Source organism: Malaclemys terrapin, chromosome 2, assembly GCF_027887155.1.
Source record: "Malaclemys terrapin pileata isolate rMalTer1 chromosome 2, rMalTer1.hap1, whole genome shotgun sequence".
Lineage (NCBI taxonomy): Eukaryota > Metazoa > Chordata > Testudines > Emydidae > Malaclemys > Malaclemys terrapin.
In genome coordinates this window covers 73,300,974-73,315,255 of record NC_071506.1, presented here as the reverse complement: position 1 = coordinate 73,315,255, position 14,282 = coordinate 73,300,974, and the positions used below count along the sequence as shown (strand labels likewise).

The window sequence follows — 14,282 nt, the reverse complement described above, 5'->3', positions numbered from 1 at the left end:
TTACCATCAAAACATAGTTGAATAAAAAAATGTGAAATAACCAACATGTACAAGCATATGCTAGACCAAATTGGTGGTAATTAAATTTCTTGTCTATCCTACCAATAAACTCCAGGTAAACTTTTTATTATAGATTTTATATATTTATTTTCTCTATATATCTCTACATTTTATATAGAGATGATATCTCTAAACAAAGGGACACAATCAAAATAGGTTGTCACTGTTTGCATTTTTTGAGAACCAGCAAAACAAAAAGCTTCTTTTACACCCAAATTATTTGCCTCAGAAATGATTCAGCAAACAAGAATCTGCTGTGAATTCACTGATAGAACACTGCTCTTATTGAGTTCCCCAAGGGTATATACAATAGTGCCACCATTAGGAACAAGTCCTGTGATCAGTGACATTGGCTGCAACTTCTATGCCAAATAGGGTGACCAGATAGAAAGTGTGAAAAATTGGGACAGGGGGTGGGCGGTAATAGGCACCTACATAAGAAAAAGCCACGAATATCAGGACTGTCCCTATAAAATTGGGACATCTGGTCACCCTAATGCCAAATGATGTTGTTATGTTGCTCTCTCATATGATTTGGTGTCTGTAAGAAAACTAATGATTATGCAGCTACTTGCATACTATATTACATCAATTATCACTAGGGCAGAAATAAGTATGCAGTGCAAATTCTGGCATATTGCTTTAAATATAATGACTTCAATGGGGTCAGGATTTCACCAACTGATTTACTACATCTGTACAAAAATAATCTAAAAAAGCCTCATAGAAATTAAGGTTACTGACTCTACTATTTTATTTGGAACATTATACACTAGCAGAGTTCTAATTAGACTTTTAATTACATAATTCATCAAAGTAAAGTGAAAAAAAAAATTAAGATTTCATTCCCAGAACAGTAGGTGGTTAAATCTCTGTCTTGTTTCTAAACGTGGCAGTAATTCTCTTACTGAAAAGTTAGTTTTGGGGAGTTTGACAATCTTAGGCTTCTCCACTGTTTAAGATGATCAAAGTTTTAATTAACCTGGTTCTGAGATGCTGTGCAAAAATAACCACAACAGGCTGAGCTGATAGATAGCTTAGATAGAATTTCAAGGCAAATGGAGAACAATTTTGTCTACAGAGGCACCACGCTAATTAACATTCACTATCTGTGATGCATTAAATACTGCCCATTAAGAAATCATATTTAATGTAGTATCAGGGCCCTGAGAATTGTATAGTTACATGGGAAAATATACACTAAAACCTCTTGTGCTTTGAAATCTAAACTTTCATTTTAAAACCATTGTGTGAAATCTTGGCTCTACTGGAGTCAATGGCAAAATTCCCATTGACTTCATAGGACCATGCTTCTAGCTATGTTTCTAGGCCTTGCAGTCATGAAGCTAGCCTTGAAAATGTGAACTGAGTTTATATAGTCTCTGTCAGGGTTGGTCTAATCGCAAACTTTCATGGAAATTACTAACTCAGTGGTAAGTCACTGATTTGATGCAAATCTGAGAATAAAAGTGTCATTTCAATTTAGCTTAAGCAGGTAAAAAATGTACCGTAGTTAAAAAAGATAGCTGTTGGCTATGGAAAGCAAACTGACTACTGCATTAAATTGGAGTACCTAGGCCAGGGCGGAGAGGTCATGTATGATAAGATCAAACCTTATTGTGAACCTGTTAACATAGAAGGATGCTACTTTCATTCTTGGTTTGGTAATGGCAAGGTCACACCTAGCCATGTCAGGCAGCCAGAAGGATACAAATGACAAACATTCATCTTAATGCAGGAGGCAGAAACTCATTCACACTGAGCTAAAACTCTTCTATGTTAAAGTTTGGAGGATCAGACCAGCACCTTGACTCCTTGAGAGAAACATAGACCTCTAGAAATGTGAACACCATATTTTCTGATATTGTTTTTGTAACTCAAAGGGTTTAGACCTACCTGGGAAACTAGGGAGCCTTAAAAAGAAGAACAGGAGTACTTGTGGCACCTTAGAGACTAACAAACTTAGACCTTCATATATTTTTTGTAATATTTATCTTTGATTTCCTGTTGATCTTTCAATTTTGTAACTTTGGGATATTCGACTGTTCTTGGGATAATTTACTACAGTTTGGTCCTGGAGACAAGGAGAAAACTTCTGATCTCTGGTGAGAGGTGGAAAAGTGTTCCTGACTTGTGGAGATTTAGTCCAGTGTGATACCCCAACAGGGATTACCAAAAGGCTGACTCAGACTGGTAAATTACCTGGGGAAAGCAAGGGACCACAGTGATAAGAATAGGGAAGCAAAGGTAACATTAGCATAACTGTTAGAATTATTATATTCTGGTGGGGGAAGAGCAAAATAAAAATAAGGGACCAAATTTTGGCTGTCCACTTTAATTTGTGCTCACTTTCTGGATGGCCCATGAGTGCTTGTACCCACCAATAATCGAAACAGGATTCATAGGGAGGATTCATAGAGGCTGCAAGAAGAGTGGCAGAAAAGGGTACACGTTATCATAGAATCATAGGACTGGAAAGGACCTCGAGAGGTTATCTAGTCCAGTCCCCTGCACTCGTGTTTGTCTAACCTGCTCTTAAAAATCTCCAATGATGGAGATTCCACAACCTCCCTAAGCAATTTATTCCAGTGCTTAACCATCCTGACAGTTAGGAATTTTTTCCTAATGTCCAACCTAAACCTCCCTTGCTGCAATATAAGCCCATTGCTTCTTGTCCTATCCTCAGAGGTTAAGAACAACAATTTTTCTCCCTTCTCCTTGTAACAACCTGTTATGTTTTGAAAACTGTTATCATATCCCCTTTGAGTCTTCTCTTTTCCAGACTAAACAAACCCAATTTTTTCAATCTTCCCTCATAGGTCATATTTTCTAGATCTTTAATCATTTTGGTGGCTCTTCTCTGGACTTTCTCCAAGTTGTCCACATCTTTCCTGAAATGTGGTACCCAGAACTGAACACAATACTCCAGTTGAAGCCTAATCAGCGTGGAGTAGAGAGGAAGAATTACTTCTTATGTCTTGCTTACTACATCCTCTTATACATCCCAGAATGATGTTCGCTTTTTTTTGCAACAGTGTTACACTGTTGACTCATAAATTAGCTTGTGGTCTACTGTGATCCCAGATCCCTTTCCGCCGTACTCCTTTTTGGTAGTCATTTCCCATTGAACCCCATTTCTTCCACCAACAGTAGGAAATTGGTGGTGACTATCTCACCTGATCCCTGCTCAGAACTCCAGAAGAAAGTGAAAACACATCAAGTTTCTAGCCAATATCCAGAGCAAGAAAATTTCTTCCAGACCCAAACTGGCAACCAAAGGAACACAGGATTCAACCCAATTTTTGATTTGCCTTCTTACATCAGTCTCTCCCACACAAAAAAGATGAATTGCCAATTTTTAAAAACGTGACACACACAATAGCCAAAGAAAAACAACCTTCTTGTCCCCATCTTGGATCAGAAATTGTATAATTGGTCCATACACTCACCAGCAACATCTCGTCTCTCCCTTTATCAGTAAATATGCTTTACCACTTCTGACATGATGCAGCCTTCTACACTAGCCACCCCACAAAAATGTTTGGTTTTAATCATTCCTACTATGTTCCACCCATACTTTTTTCCCCCCATGTTTTTGATTTTTTGTCCTAAAGCCTGATAATAATATTCACCTGGGGCCATTTCAATTCCTCATTAGTATCCAGTTCCAACCCCCCTTGCTGACCTTCACAGTTAGTTCAGTCAACAATTCTGCTGACACAACTTTATTTTAAATAAAAATTATAATACACTGATTTACATCCAAAAACATCATAAAATAATTTTATCCAACACATGTCAACTTTCTCAAACTCAAAAAACCAAAATCATAAAGGGATCCTTAAAACTTTGCAATAGCTAAATGATCGCTGAAGTAAGCAAAAGAAGTCTGATTTTTTTCCAGCGTGGAAAAGCATTCATTTGGTTTTTTTTCTTTAACCAGAAGCCAAGCTTTGAGCCTAGACTAGGAGAACCTGAAAAGGAATCTTATATTCCACTTGGCTCACATTCATATACACCCAATTTTCCCTAGTTTGGTCTTTTCTCACTGACCTCTGCCAGCAGCACGCTGACACCCGAACACTGTGTAATGACCCTCAAGTAATAATTGTATTTGATGTACGAAAAAACAATCCAACCAACCCACACCCCAGGGTGTAAAATGAAAGTACCAGGTAGCTAGGGCCCCTTAAGGAGTTGGGAGGAGAGAGATCATAGAGTGAAGAGCCAAGTAACATGCTAGGAGAAAGAAGCACATTGTTCCCACGGTCCCACCCCCAACCTTGTGCATCACACACCCCTGCGCGGCCAGGACAGGCAGCACCGCATGAGGACTGGCAGCTGAGCAGCGGTACTGACTTCTCATTCATGCCCTGGGGCTCCTAAAACTGTTGACTTCAACGTGACCAGAACCCGGCCATGGGTCTCACTTCTGGGGGCCGGGGGGGGGGAGAGACACCGCAGATACCCACATACACGCGCGGAAGCCAACACCCCGCAACTTTTCGGCTCCCGTAGTAGTTCCCAATCCCCAGCCATCCTCGGAATCAATAAAACACCCAGGGGCTGCAGCAGCTTTGGGTAGGGAGGGGGGGAGCTAAACAATGTATTTTCTGCACCCCCGTCGCTTGCTTCCTCCCTCCCCCAGGAAGTCCAAGGAGGAGGGGGACAAACTCGGGAGGGACACGTGGGATTTCCTTCTCCGGCCAGCGTTACCTGGTATCGGCGGAAGCCGGCCCGCTGCTGGGCAGTGACATACTGGGGCTGCCACATGGTGCCGTGTCCGCACGCCCGGACGCGGTGCCGCGGCAGTCGCTTGGGGCAGAGATTGAGGCTGCGAGGCAGCCGGAGCGCTTGGAGAAGCGGGAGGGAGGAGAGCTGCTGGCAGTCGGGGAGCGTGTGTCAGTCTCTGACCAGTCCCGCGCTTGCCCGCAGCTCCTCTGCTAGGCGGCACCAAGCACGGGCACTAAAGAGGCACTGACTGGAGGCTCCGGCTGAGTGAGAAGGGGCGACGGGGCCACTAGTCCCTGGTTACAATCAAAGGGTTCATTTAGACAGCGCTGCGGAGTATTGCTACCGGATCTCGTGATGCGCTCTGCACAGACGTGACTGCTCTAGAACACTGGGGACTGGGGAGTGTGACTACATTGAGTTTGTTGCCACCGGGGCCGTGGCCAACATTCCCTGGCTGGAGGCACTGTTATTGGTGGGACAACAGGAGAAAAGGGAACACACAAAAGTTAAGCTGGAAGCAGCTCAGCCACATGGACAGAGCAGTACAAAGGGTTTAATAAAGTTTCAACTAGTTCAACTTAACCCACATTCAGCTTCACCCTTTGTGAACAAAACATTTAGCATGTAGAGAACACAGGGACTCCACAGCCATCGCACAGACTGCAAATGTAGGTGGAGCAGGGTATGTAACTTGGCTGTGGGGACAGTTTGAGGGGTCACCCTTACCAATGGATCAGACCTATTCCTCTACAAGAAGCATTGTGGGGTTAAGACATGCTTTGCAGGGATGCAAGCCTCTCATGATCAGATGTACTGGGTTGACAAGAACATATGTGCACATGGAGTCTGTTCATATGTACCCCTCCCATGGGATCAATGGGGAGGAGACTGGTACTGGAATTTGAGGTATTTGGGGCATGCATGGATGTCCGTAGGGTACCGCTGTGTCCATTCTGGAAAGAGGGAGATGTGACAGGCTTGCAATTGCTATGTATTAATGTATGAGTACTGATCTGTAATAAAGGTAAGACTACTGTAAGTGACCCAGTCAGTGAGATAAAGTTACTGTATTACTATGGAGGTTATTAGAATTTCTGGTATGATTGTTTTGATCTTACTTAAAAGGGGGCCATGGGAAGAACAAACAGGAAAGCAACAAGAGCTCTAGCTAAGGCTATCCCAACACACACTTGAAAGACAATGGGTCAAGCTGTTAGCTTCAAGAATCCCGTCTCTGGTCTCATAAGTTGCAAGCTTTATGTTGCCAAAGCTGGGAGGCTAGAGATCAAAAGAACACTAAAGCGTTAAAAAGCTTCTCTCAGGGGGAGAAAAAAAGGATCACTTGTAAGCAGCTGCCTAGGGAGACAGGCTGACTCAGAGAGACTTTGACTTTAAATAATGACAGGTTTCAGAGTAGCAGCCATGTTAGTCTGTATCCGCAAAAAGAACAGGAGTACTTGTGGCACCTTAGAGACTAACACATTTATTAGAGCATAAGCTTTCGTGGGCTACAGCCCACTTCTTCGGATGCATATATGTAAGCAGAGTCAGGATGAGCTCTACCCTGACATCTGGTGGTGAATTATGGCGAGTGTGGAAAAGAACTCCAGGGGCTGATCTTGTTTGCATAGGCACACCCACTCGCCTGGCATGAAACAACAGCAACTCAAAGTGGTTACTTTGGCTGGTGTGGGATCCCCAGTTTTCTCTGTTATTGGGACAGGAAGAATAAAGTTTTGTTACCCTGATTCTGTGAATCAAGGCCAGTGAAACTGTTGTATGACAGGAGTACTTGTGGCACCTTAGAGCCTAACAAATTTATTAGAGCATAAGCTTTCGAGGACTACAGCCCACTTCTTCGGATGCATATACTATATATACTATATGCATCCGAAGAAGTGGGCTGTAGTCCACGAAAGCTTATGCTCTAATAAATTTGTTAGGCTCTAAGGTGCCACAAGTACTCCTGTTCTTTTTGCGGATACAGACTAACATGGCTGCTACTCTGAAACCTGTTGTATGATAGAAGGACTGAGCGAGTCCTTCACCATTACCTAAGTAGCACTTGCTTGACAAGGGGCATGGGTTACAAAACCCAGTGAAGAGAGAGAGGATGGGGACAGGTATTTGTACCTGATGGTATGGGCCCTCTCTGAGGGGTTGAAACACCAATTGTACTACCTCCTCTCTCCACTGTTGAATATCAGAGCTAACTTTGATTCCATTACAAGTCTAGTTACAGACTGCTGAGCTGAATTCACTTTGGGCCAATGGTGCACTAGCACTGGGGCTCCCCTACTATGAGCTGAAATTGCTAAGAGCTGAAATCACAAAAGAGCTAAAGTTATTAAGAGCTAAAATCACTAAGGCTGTGTTAACTAGTGGGGGAGCCTGAAGCTATATTGCTAAGCGGCTGGGGGAGCAGCTAGCAGAGTGGAGCCTTGCGGGGACGGTTGGAGTGGAGCTGAGCGACTCACAGGTCAGTGAGTGGAGCAGAGCGGAGCCTTGTGGGAGCGGCCCAAGGGACGGCTGAAGTGGAGCAGAGCTGAGCGGCTCACAGGTCGGTGAGCAGAGTGGAGCAGCTGCCAGAGGAGTTCGTGGGACGGCGGGAGCAGCTCACGGGGCAGCTGGTGGAGTGGAGCGGCTCGTGGTGAAGGCTGCGGTGGAACCCCGTCGGCCTCGGATCACGTAAGGTGCCCCTTAACACCCTGCGTGTCCCCCCCCCCCCGAACTCTGGGGCTGCACTGACCAGGGACAGAGACTTTGGGGGGTTGTTGGACTTTTGGGACTTTGGTGATCCTTGGGTTGCTGGTTTCAAGAACCCAAGGTAAAGGACACAGCCCAACTTGCTGGGGTGGGTTTTTTGCTCATGGTTTGTGTTATGAATCCTGTTTGTGGTGTTTTTCCAATTTAATGCTGATGTCGTTTACCTCATGTTATTAAACAATTTTTGTTACACTCAGACTCCGTGCTTGCGAGAGGGGAAGTATTGCCTCTTAGAGGTACCCAGGGGGTGGTATGTAATTGTCCCAGGTCACTGGGTGGGGGCTCGAGCCGGTTTTGCATTGTGTTACTGAAACGGAACCCCTAGATACAGAACCCGGCCCTTGTTGCTGCCAACTTAGATGGGCAGAAGGGTTACATATAGAATGGAACATATATTGAGGAGATATATTTACACACATACAGAGAGCATGAACAGGTGGGAGTTGGCTGAGCCATTACAAACATTGAATCTATCTCCCCTTGTAAGTATTCTCACACTTCTTATCAAACTGTCTGTACTGGGCTATCTTGATTATCACTTCAAAAGTTTTTTTTTTTTTCTCTTACTTAATTGGCCTCTCAGAGTTGGTAAGACAACTCCCACCTGTTCATGCTCTCTGTATGTGTGTATATATATCTCCTCAATATATGTTCCATTCTATATGCATCCGAAGAAGTGGGCTGTAGCCCACAAAAGCTTATGCTCTAATAAATTTCTTAGTCTCTAAAGTGCCACAAGTACTCCTGTTCTTTTTGACTTTAAAAACACTTTTAATTAAATCAGTACTGAAACGCAGTAAAACCAAGAAAATAAATTACAAATTCAAAAATAATTGCCCAACCCCAACAGTAAAGTGCATTTCCAATAGTCTACCACTGAATAAATCGATCCAAATTGCTTATAAGTGTATGCTATCTAAACTCCAAAAGAAGGTGTAAAACCAATACAAATCTAAAAAAAAACCAACAAAGGACTTTGGCAACCCCTGTACTAAATAATTTACATTGTTTACTTTTTTAAATGGCCCTCTTCGCTTGACCCAAAATAAAGTTTGCCAGGCATACCACAGATCTATTTGTGAACTTATACTTAACAGTAAAAATAAATACAGCTAGGAGAAAATATTGAGACAATAACCAAAAAAATACCCTGAAGTAAAACAAATAATGGCTGTAACCTGGGACAGGTAAGAAACATATGAAAACCAGTCTCTTCCATGTCACAAAAAGGACATGACACGGACACCTCCACAGTCAACCGATGAATAAGCACATTTGTGGCAAAAGCCCCGTGAAGAATTCTCCCTTGGAGATCACCTATCCTCTTTGCAATTGGAGGCTTGTATACAGTTCGCCAGGCTGAATGGATGGAGTCCGTCATCAAAAGCTGTCTTCTCCATACCATATTGGGATAATCAACAAGCATTTGAAAATGATGAATCTTTACCAAAAGCATATACATGGCCTAGGCTATGAAAAATAAATTCTGAAGACCCCCTCCCAGGCAAGCAAGCTGCCAGACTTGTCAACATCCCAGTCCACAGCAGGAACAACAGGCAAGAAAACAGAAGCATAAGTATAATCAGGAATGGCTCACTGAAGGAGGCAAATGCCCAGACTGGCAATACTGCCCGTAGGAAATAGCTGATTCCACCTCTGATTTAAAAACAAAAAGACAATACCAGTGAACAGAATGAAAACCAAGCTTGACAGCCAAGATATCTGCTGAGACCCAAGTAAAATTAGTAAAAATCAATTAAATGAACCAGTTTTGTTATACCTGTTGCAATAAGGGAAAAGAAAAGACTCCTAGAAACAAGACTAGGAATCCTCATGGCAGGATTATAAACAGTGGGTTCAACAAGCAACCCTGGGAACTCCAGCCATCTATCCTGCAGCCTCGGCTTGAAAGATCTCCATGTGTTAAAAAGGCTTTAATAAAACCAGGTAACACCTCAAAACTGAGTAGGGTGACCAGATGTCCCGTTTTTATAGGGACAGTCCCATTTTTTTTGGACTTTTTCTTATATAGGCACCTATTACCCCCCACCCCTTGTCCCGTTTTTTCACAGTTGCTATCTGGTCACCCTAAAACTGAGGCACCCAGGATCCAATAAAATAAGTTCCTGATCAAAACCCAAACCCCCTACCCTTTGAATAAAAGCAAAGGCCAATGGCTTCCAAGGAACAGATTCATCCCCAAACAACAGCTGCTACAGAGACAGTAACTGAAAAGTAGCAACTCTAGTCAAAGGATCAATGAGACCCCACCTTCCACAATGGGGAAGATACAAAATATTCTGCCTCAAACATCCAAGAAAAAGTCCAAAGGAGGATCCAATGTAATATACATATGCTACAGCATAGAGGCAGTTACATGACAACAAAAACAGATTAAGTTCAGGAAATCAATTTCCCCTTTGTCTCAGCCAGAAACCTATCAATGGTGTCCAGGATATTTTCCCCCCTCAGGATGTTCAGGACCCAAAGAATCTGTGAGTTCGTCATCTGCACATCAGAGTCACTATTGACCTCAAGGGGGAAACTTCAGAGAGATTGGAGGGAGGGGGCAAAACTAATACCAGAGAATTCTCTATGCCCCCAACCAAGGAACCACCCTCAGCAGCACCCTCAACAGCGTGCTTCCCAACGGCACTGACTAAACTAGCCCACTTCATAGCACCCTCTGAAACTGGAACTGCCTCCTCCTTCAATGGCCTTTTTTGCTTTGGGGCTTTGCCAGCAAGCCAGAATCCTCAGTCAAGGAAGGTCACGGATTCCATAGCAACAGACTCAGCCTCTATTTTGCAGTCAGACTCAAGCCAAGAGGCCACTGAGTCAGAAGCCACAGAACCAGTAATGCCATCTCCCCCAGATTGTAAAGGGGGGCACTAACCCCCCAGAACCAACATCCCTAGAGACACCCAGAGCCTGTTGGGACACGGGCTCTGCCACAGCCACCCCACCCTGTGCTTTACTCTCGGAAACCCCTACATTCCCAGGTGCAGGGTCACCATTCTTAGAGGCAGCCTGCTGCCTCTTCTAAGGGCACTGATTAACTCCCATAATGAAAACTGGCTTGGATCCCTGCAGAGCATGTCTTAACCCCACAATACTTCTTGTAGAGGAATGGGCCTGATCCACTGGTAGGGGTGAACCCTCAAACTGTTCCCACAGCCAAGTTACATGCCCTGCTCCTCCTGAGTTTGCAGTCTGTGTGATGGCTGTGGAGAGCCTGTGTTCTCTACATGCTAAATGTTTTGTTCACAAAGGGTGAAGCTGAATGTGGGTTAAGTTGAACAAGTGAAACTTTATTAAATTCTGTCCATGTGGCTGAGCTGCTTTCAGCCTAACTTGGTGTGTTCCCTTTTCACCTGTTGTCCCATCAATAACAGTGCTTCCAGGGAATGTTGGCCCTCTGAATCTAGTTCCACTGCTCATGATACACTGAGGAAAGCAGCACTTCCTCCCCCACCTGCCTTAGATCCATTTACATTTTCACAGATTATAATACAATTATAGATAGAGGGAGATTTTGTGATTGGATGTTCACCCCACATTGGTAGGGAAGAGGTTAATAGAGCCCTTGGGAGGCTGCGCGGGAAGCAACCAATAGGAGAGAGACAGCAAGGAACAGTCAATCAGGGCCCAGTGGGCTCACATAAAAGGAGCTGCAGGGCCAAAGTCAGTTAGTTAGTCTCTGCTGGGAGCTTGAGGAGAGAAGACTGTGTCCTGCAGCCCTGTAACATCTTGGACAAAGCAGTGCAGGCAGGGACCATGGAGTATAGAAGGAGCTCCAGGTGGGCTGCTGAGACTGAGTAGGGTGCTGTGGCTGTGGGGAAGTGGCCCAGGGAAATGCAGTGGTGGTGAAGTCAAAGGAATGCAGTAGATGACTGTGGTTCAGAGAGTCCCTGGTCTGGAACCCAGAACAGTGGATGGGCCAAGATCCCACCCATTTGCCTCTGGTGAAGTGGCTGTACAGTTGATTGTAGATTCCCTGGAAGGGGGGAGTAGAGATGGTGACAGTGACAGAGGGCTGTGTCATTAAGAGGATGCCACAGTCCTTGGAGTAATGTGAGTGGATGTGACAGCGGCGAGGCACCATCAGGAGAGGGTGTACTGACCTGTGGAGCTAATCCCCAAGATGGCCAGCAGGAGGTGCCAGTGTGGTGAGTGGAGTCCCGTCACAGACCTTCCCCTTACTTCCTGGCTGCTTCTTGCTTTGTATTCCCCTAAGCAGTGGCTTAACACTTACCTTGGGCTTTTCCAACTCCCTGGCAGGCATTGTATGGTTGGCAGTATCCCTTAGCAGCCTGAGTGCCCCATCTCCCTGTGGAGTTTGGATTCATAGCACTTTCATCTGTGCCTTGGTTTCCCACACTTTCACATGGAGTTCTGGACACTGCTATGCTCAGCGCTGGCTCTACTATCTTGTGAAGGATATCTGTGAGTAGATCCTTTGGCCATGGGGCCTGGCTCTAGTGGATTTACACCTGAGCTCTCTGGGCTCCACCCTGCAATAACTCTTCCAAATACATCAAAATAGAATATTCTCCAGTATCCCCATTGTCAGGCTCCCAGAACCTTCTTTGGTGTCTCTAATGACATGGGCCACAGGCAGAATGATGGGGTTCATGGCAGGGACCTTCACACAGGGGCCTGCCTGTCAGCACCTGCTCTGGGTACAACATGCAGGTTCTAAGGTATGAACAGTGCTGGTGATCCACCACCCTGTAAATGTCTCCCCATTGATTCTCACTTCCAATTTCTGTTGGGGATCTGGCTGTATTTGACTCTCAAAGATGCAGTGTGGTGTGAATTCAGTTGCATTCATACTGTACTCCCATGGTTAGCCTGCTGCATCGGTGGGCCAGTGTCTGAGCCCCTCTTGGTCCAGGCTGCGATAAAGTTAATACATAATGACTCCGCATCAGTGCCTGAACCTTGGGTAGACAGCCCATTTGTGTCCAGCCCCCTGGCAGTGATGATAACTCAGATCTTGGGGTCCTTACCAGTGGATTGATTTGGGGGTGCTGCACCTCCCTCTTCCTTAGCTTGATATTGTCCAGTCCCCAATTCTGGGGAATCCCACATATTCCTCCTCCTGTGGCCCAGGCTTGGGCCAGTCAACCTTGGTTTTTTTTCTCAGAACCAACCTAATTAGCAACAAGCTCATCAACCAGTCTGCTCGCTGTATAGAGGTCTTCTTGGTTCTGAGCCCTCACCCACAACCTCAGGTCACAGAACACAAATCATGAAATTGTTCTAATCCAAACATTTCATACAACTGATCCATGATACTGTCTCTTTATCCTTTCCCCTATTTGCAGAAGTAATCTATCTAGCTTGTCACCTCCATATAAGTTACACCTTGATGCTTTTGAACCCACCTGAAATTTTTTCACGTAACTCTCAGGGGTCACATCAAACTTTAAGGAGTTTAGTTGTCTTAAATTTTTCATAGTTCACAATTTCTATTCCATCCATTTGGCTTTAGGCATCAAGGCCCTTTGCACCACCAATGGAGTTGGAATCTGATCCTCTCTGATGGGGACCTGGTGCAAATCACAAGCTTTTCCAAAGCTGGTTAGATAGGAAGAGGGACAGACACCTACTAATGTAGCACCTGGGCCCCACACAGAACTGGCTTCTTGTGGGTTATCCCCACCTACTGATTCATTTGGCCTCTGGTTCCCCAGCTCATGCTGCGTCTGTTTCATGATGTTGCTTATCCTTCTCCTCCTGGCCTGGTTGGCATAGCGTGTCCCTCTCCTCCTGTTTGGGTTGGCGTTTATTTGTCCTGGTCAGCACGTCATTTCTCCTTCAGCCCCAGACTCCTTTTTTCCAGCTGCAGTTCTCCCCCTCAGTCTTCCTCAATTTACAGCTTATGTCACTCTAAAGCCTAGCTAAGGGATCCTGGTTGAGGTGAAGCTCGGCCATTGTCCCCACTGCTACAACACACTCTGGTGGTCCTTGGCAGGGGAAGAATGGAGGACCCTGGCATAAGTGGAGAAGGAATGCACAGAATCCCTAGCATAGGGAGAAGAATGGGGGATCCTGGCATGGCGAGAAAATGGGAGGGATCACAGGGAATTGCTGGCAGTGGGGCCATGGAGGACCCTGGTGTGGGGGCCACTGAGGGAAGGAAGGTGTGGGGTTGGGTGGGGGTGTGCACAGAGCCCCTGTCATGGAGGGTATAATAGGGGGCACAAAGATTCTCCTGGCAGGAGGGGAGATGGGGGATCATGGTACAGAGGGAAATGAGTGCGGCACACAAAGGCCCTGGCATGACGGGGGTGGGGGTTGCAATGAGTCCCTGAAATAAAGGGGAATGGGAGAGTGGCCCACAGGGTGGGGAACAATGGAGGAATGCAAGGACCCCTTGTGCGCAACAAGCTCAGCCTAAAAAATCAACAAGCGTGTGACTCCCTCCACTATTAGCACTGAATACAAAGGAAAAAGCAAATATGAAAATGTCAGCCACCATAAAATGTGCAGAGCCTGGCAACACTATGTGATTCCTAGCTTGTACTACTAGTGTGGTATGCATTGGAAAGTCCTCTGTGCTGTACAAAGCTACCCTCTGCTGGCCAGACCAGGAGCAGCATGGGGTTCTCTTGCACAAACAGTTGCCATATGACTTAAACAGAGAAAGTGGAGCAGTTCCAAAGACACTATGTAGCTTCATTCAAATACTAGTTATGGTTTAAAAGAGAAAAGCA

The 14,282-nt window shown here is 45.1% G+C and overlaps 1 protein-coding gene across 1 annotated transcript in view; it reads right to left on the bottom strand.

Moving 5' to 3' along the window:
* Positions 1-4,833, bottom strand: part of LOC128831257 (ethanolaminephosphotransferase 1-like) — a 79,906-nt gene extending 75,073 nt beyond the window's left edge. The window contains exon 1 of the mRNA XM_054017571.1: positions 4,777-4,833. Coding sequence (XP_053873546.1) covers positions 4,777-4,833 — 57 coding nt within the window. The remainder of the gene's footprint in view (positions 1-4,776) is intronic.
* Between the last annotated feature and the right edge of the window lie 9,449 nt (positions 4,834-14,282).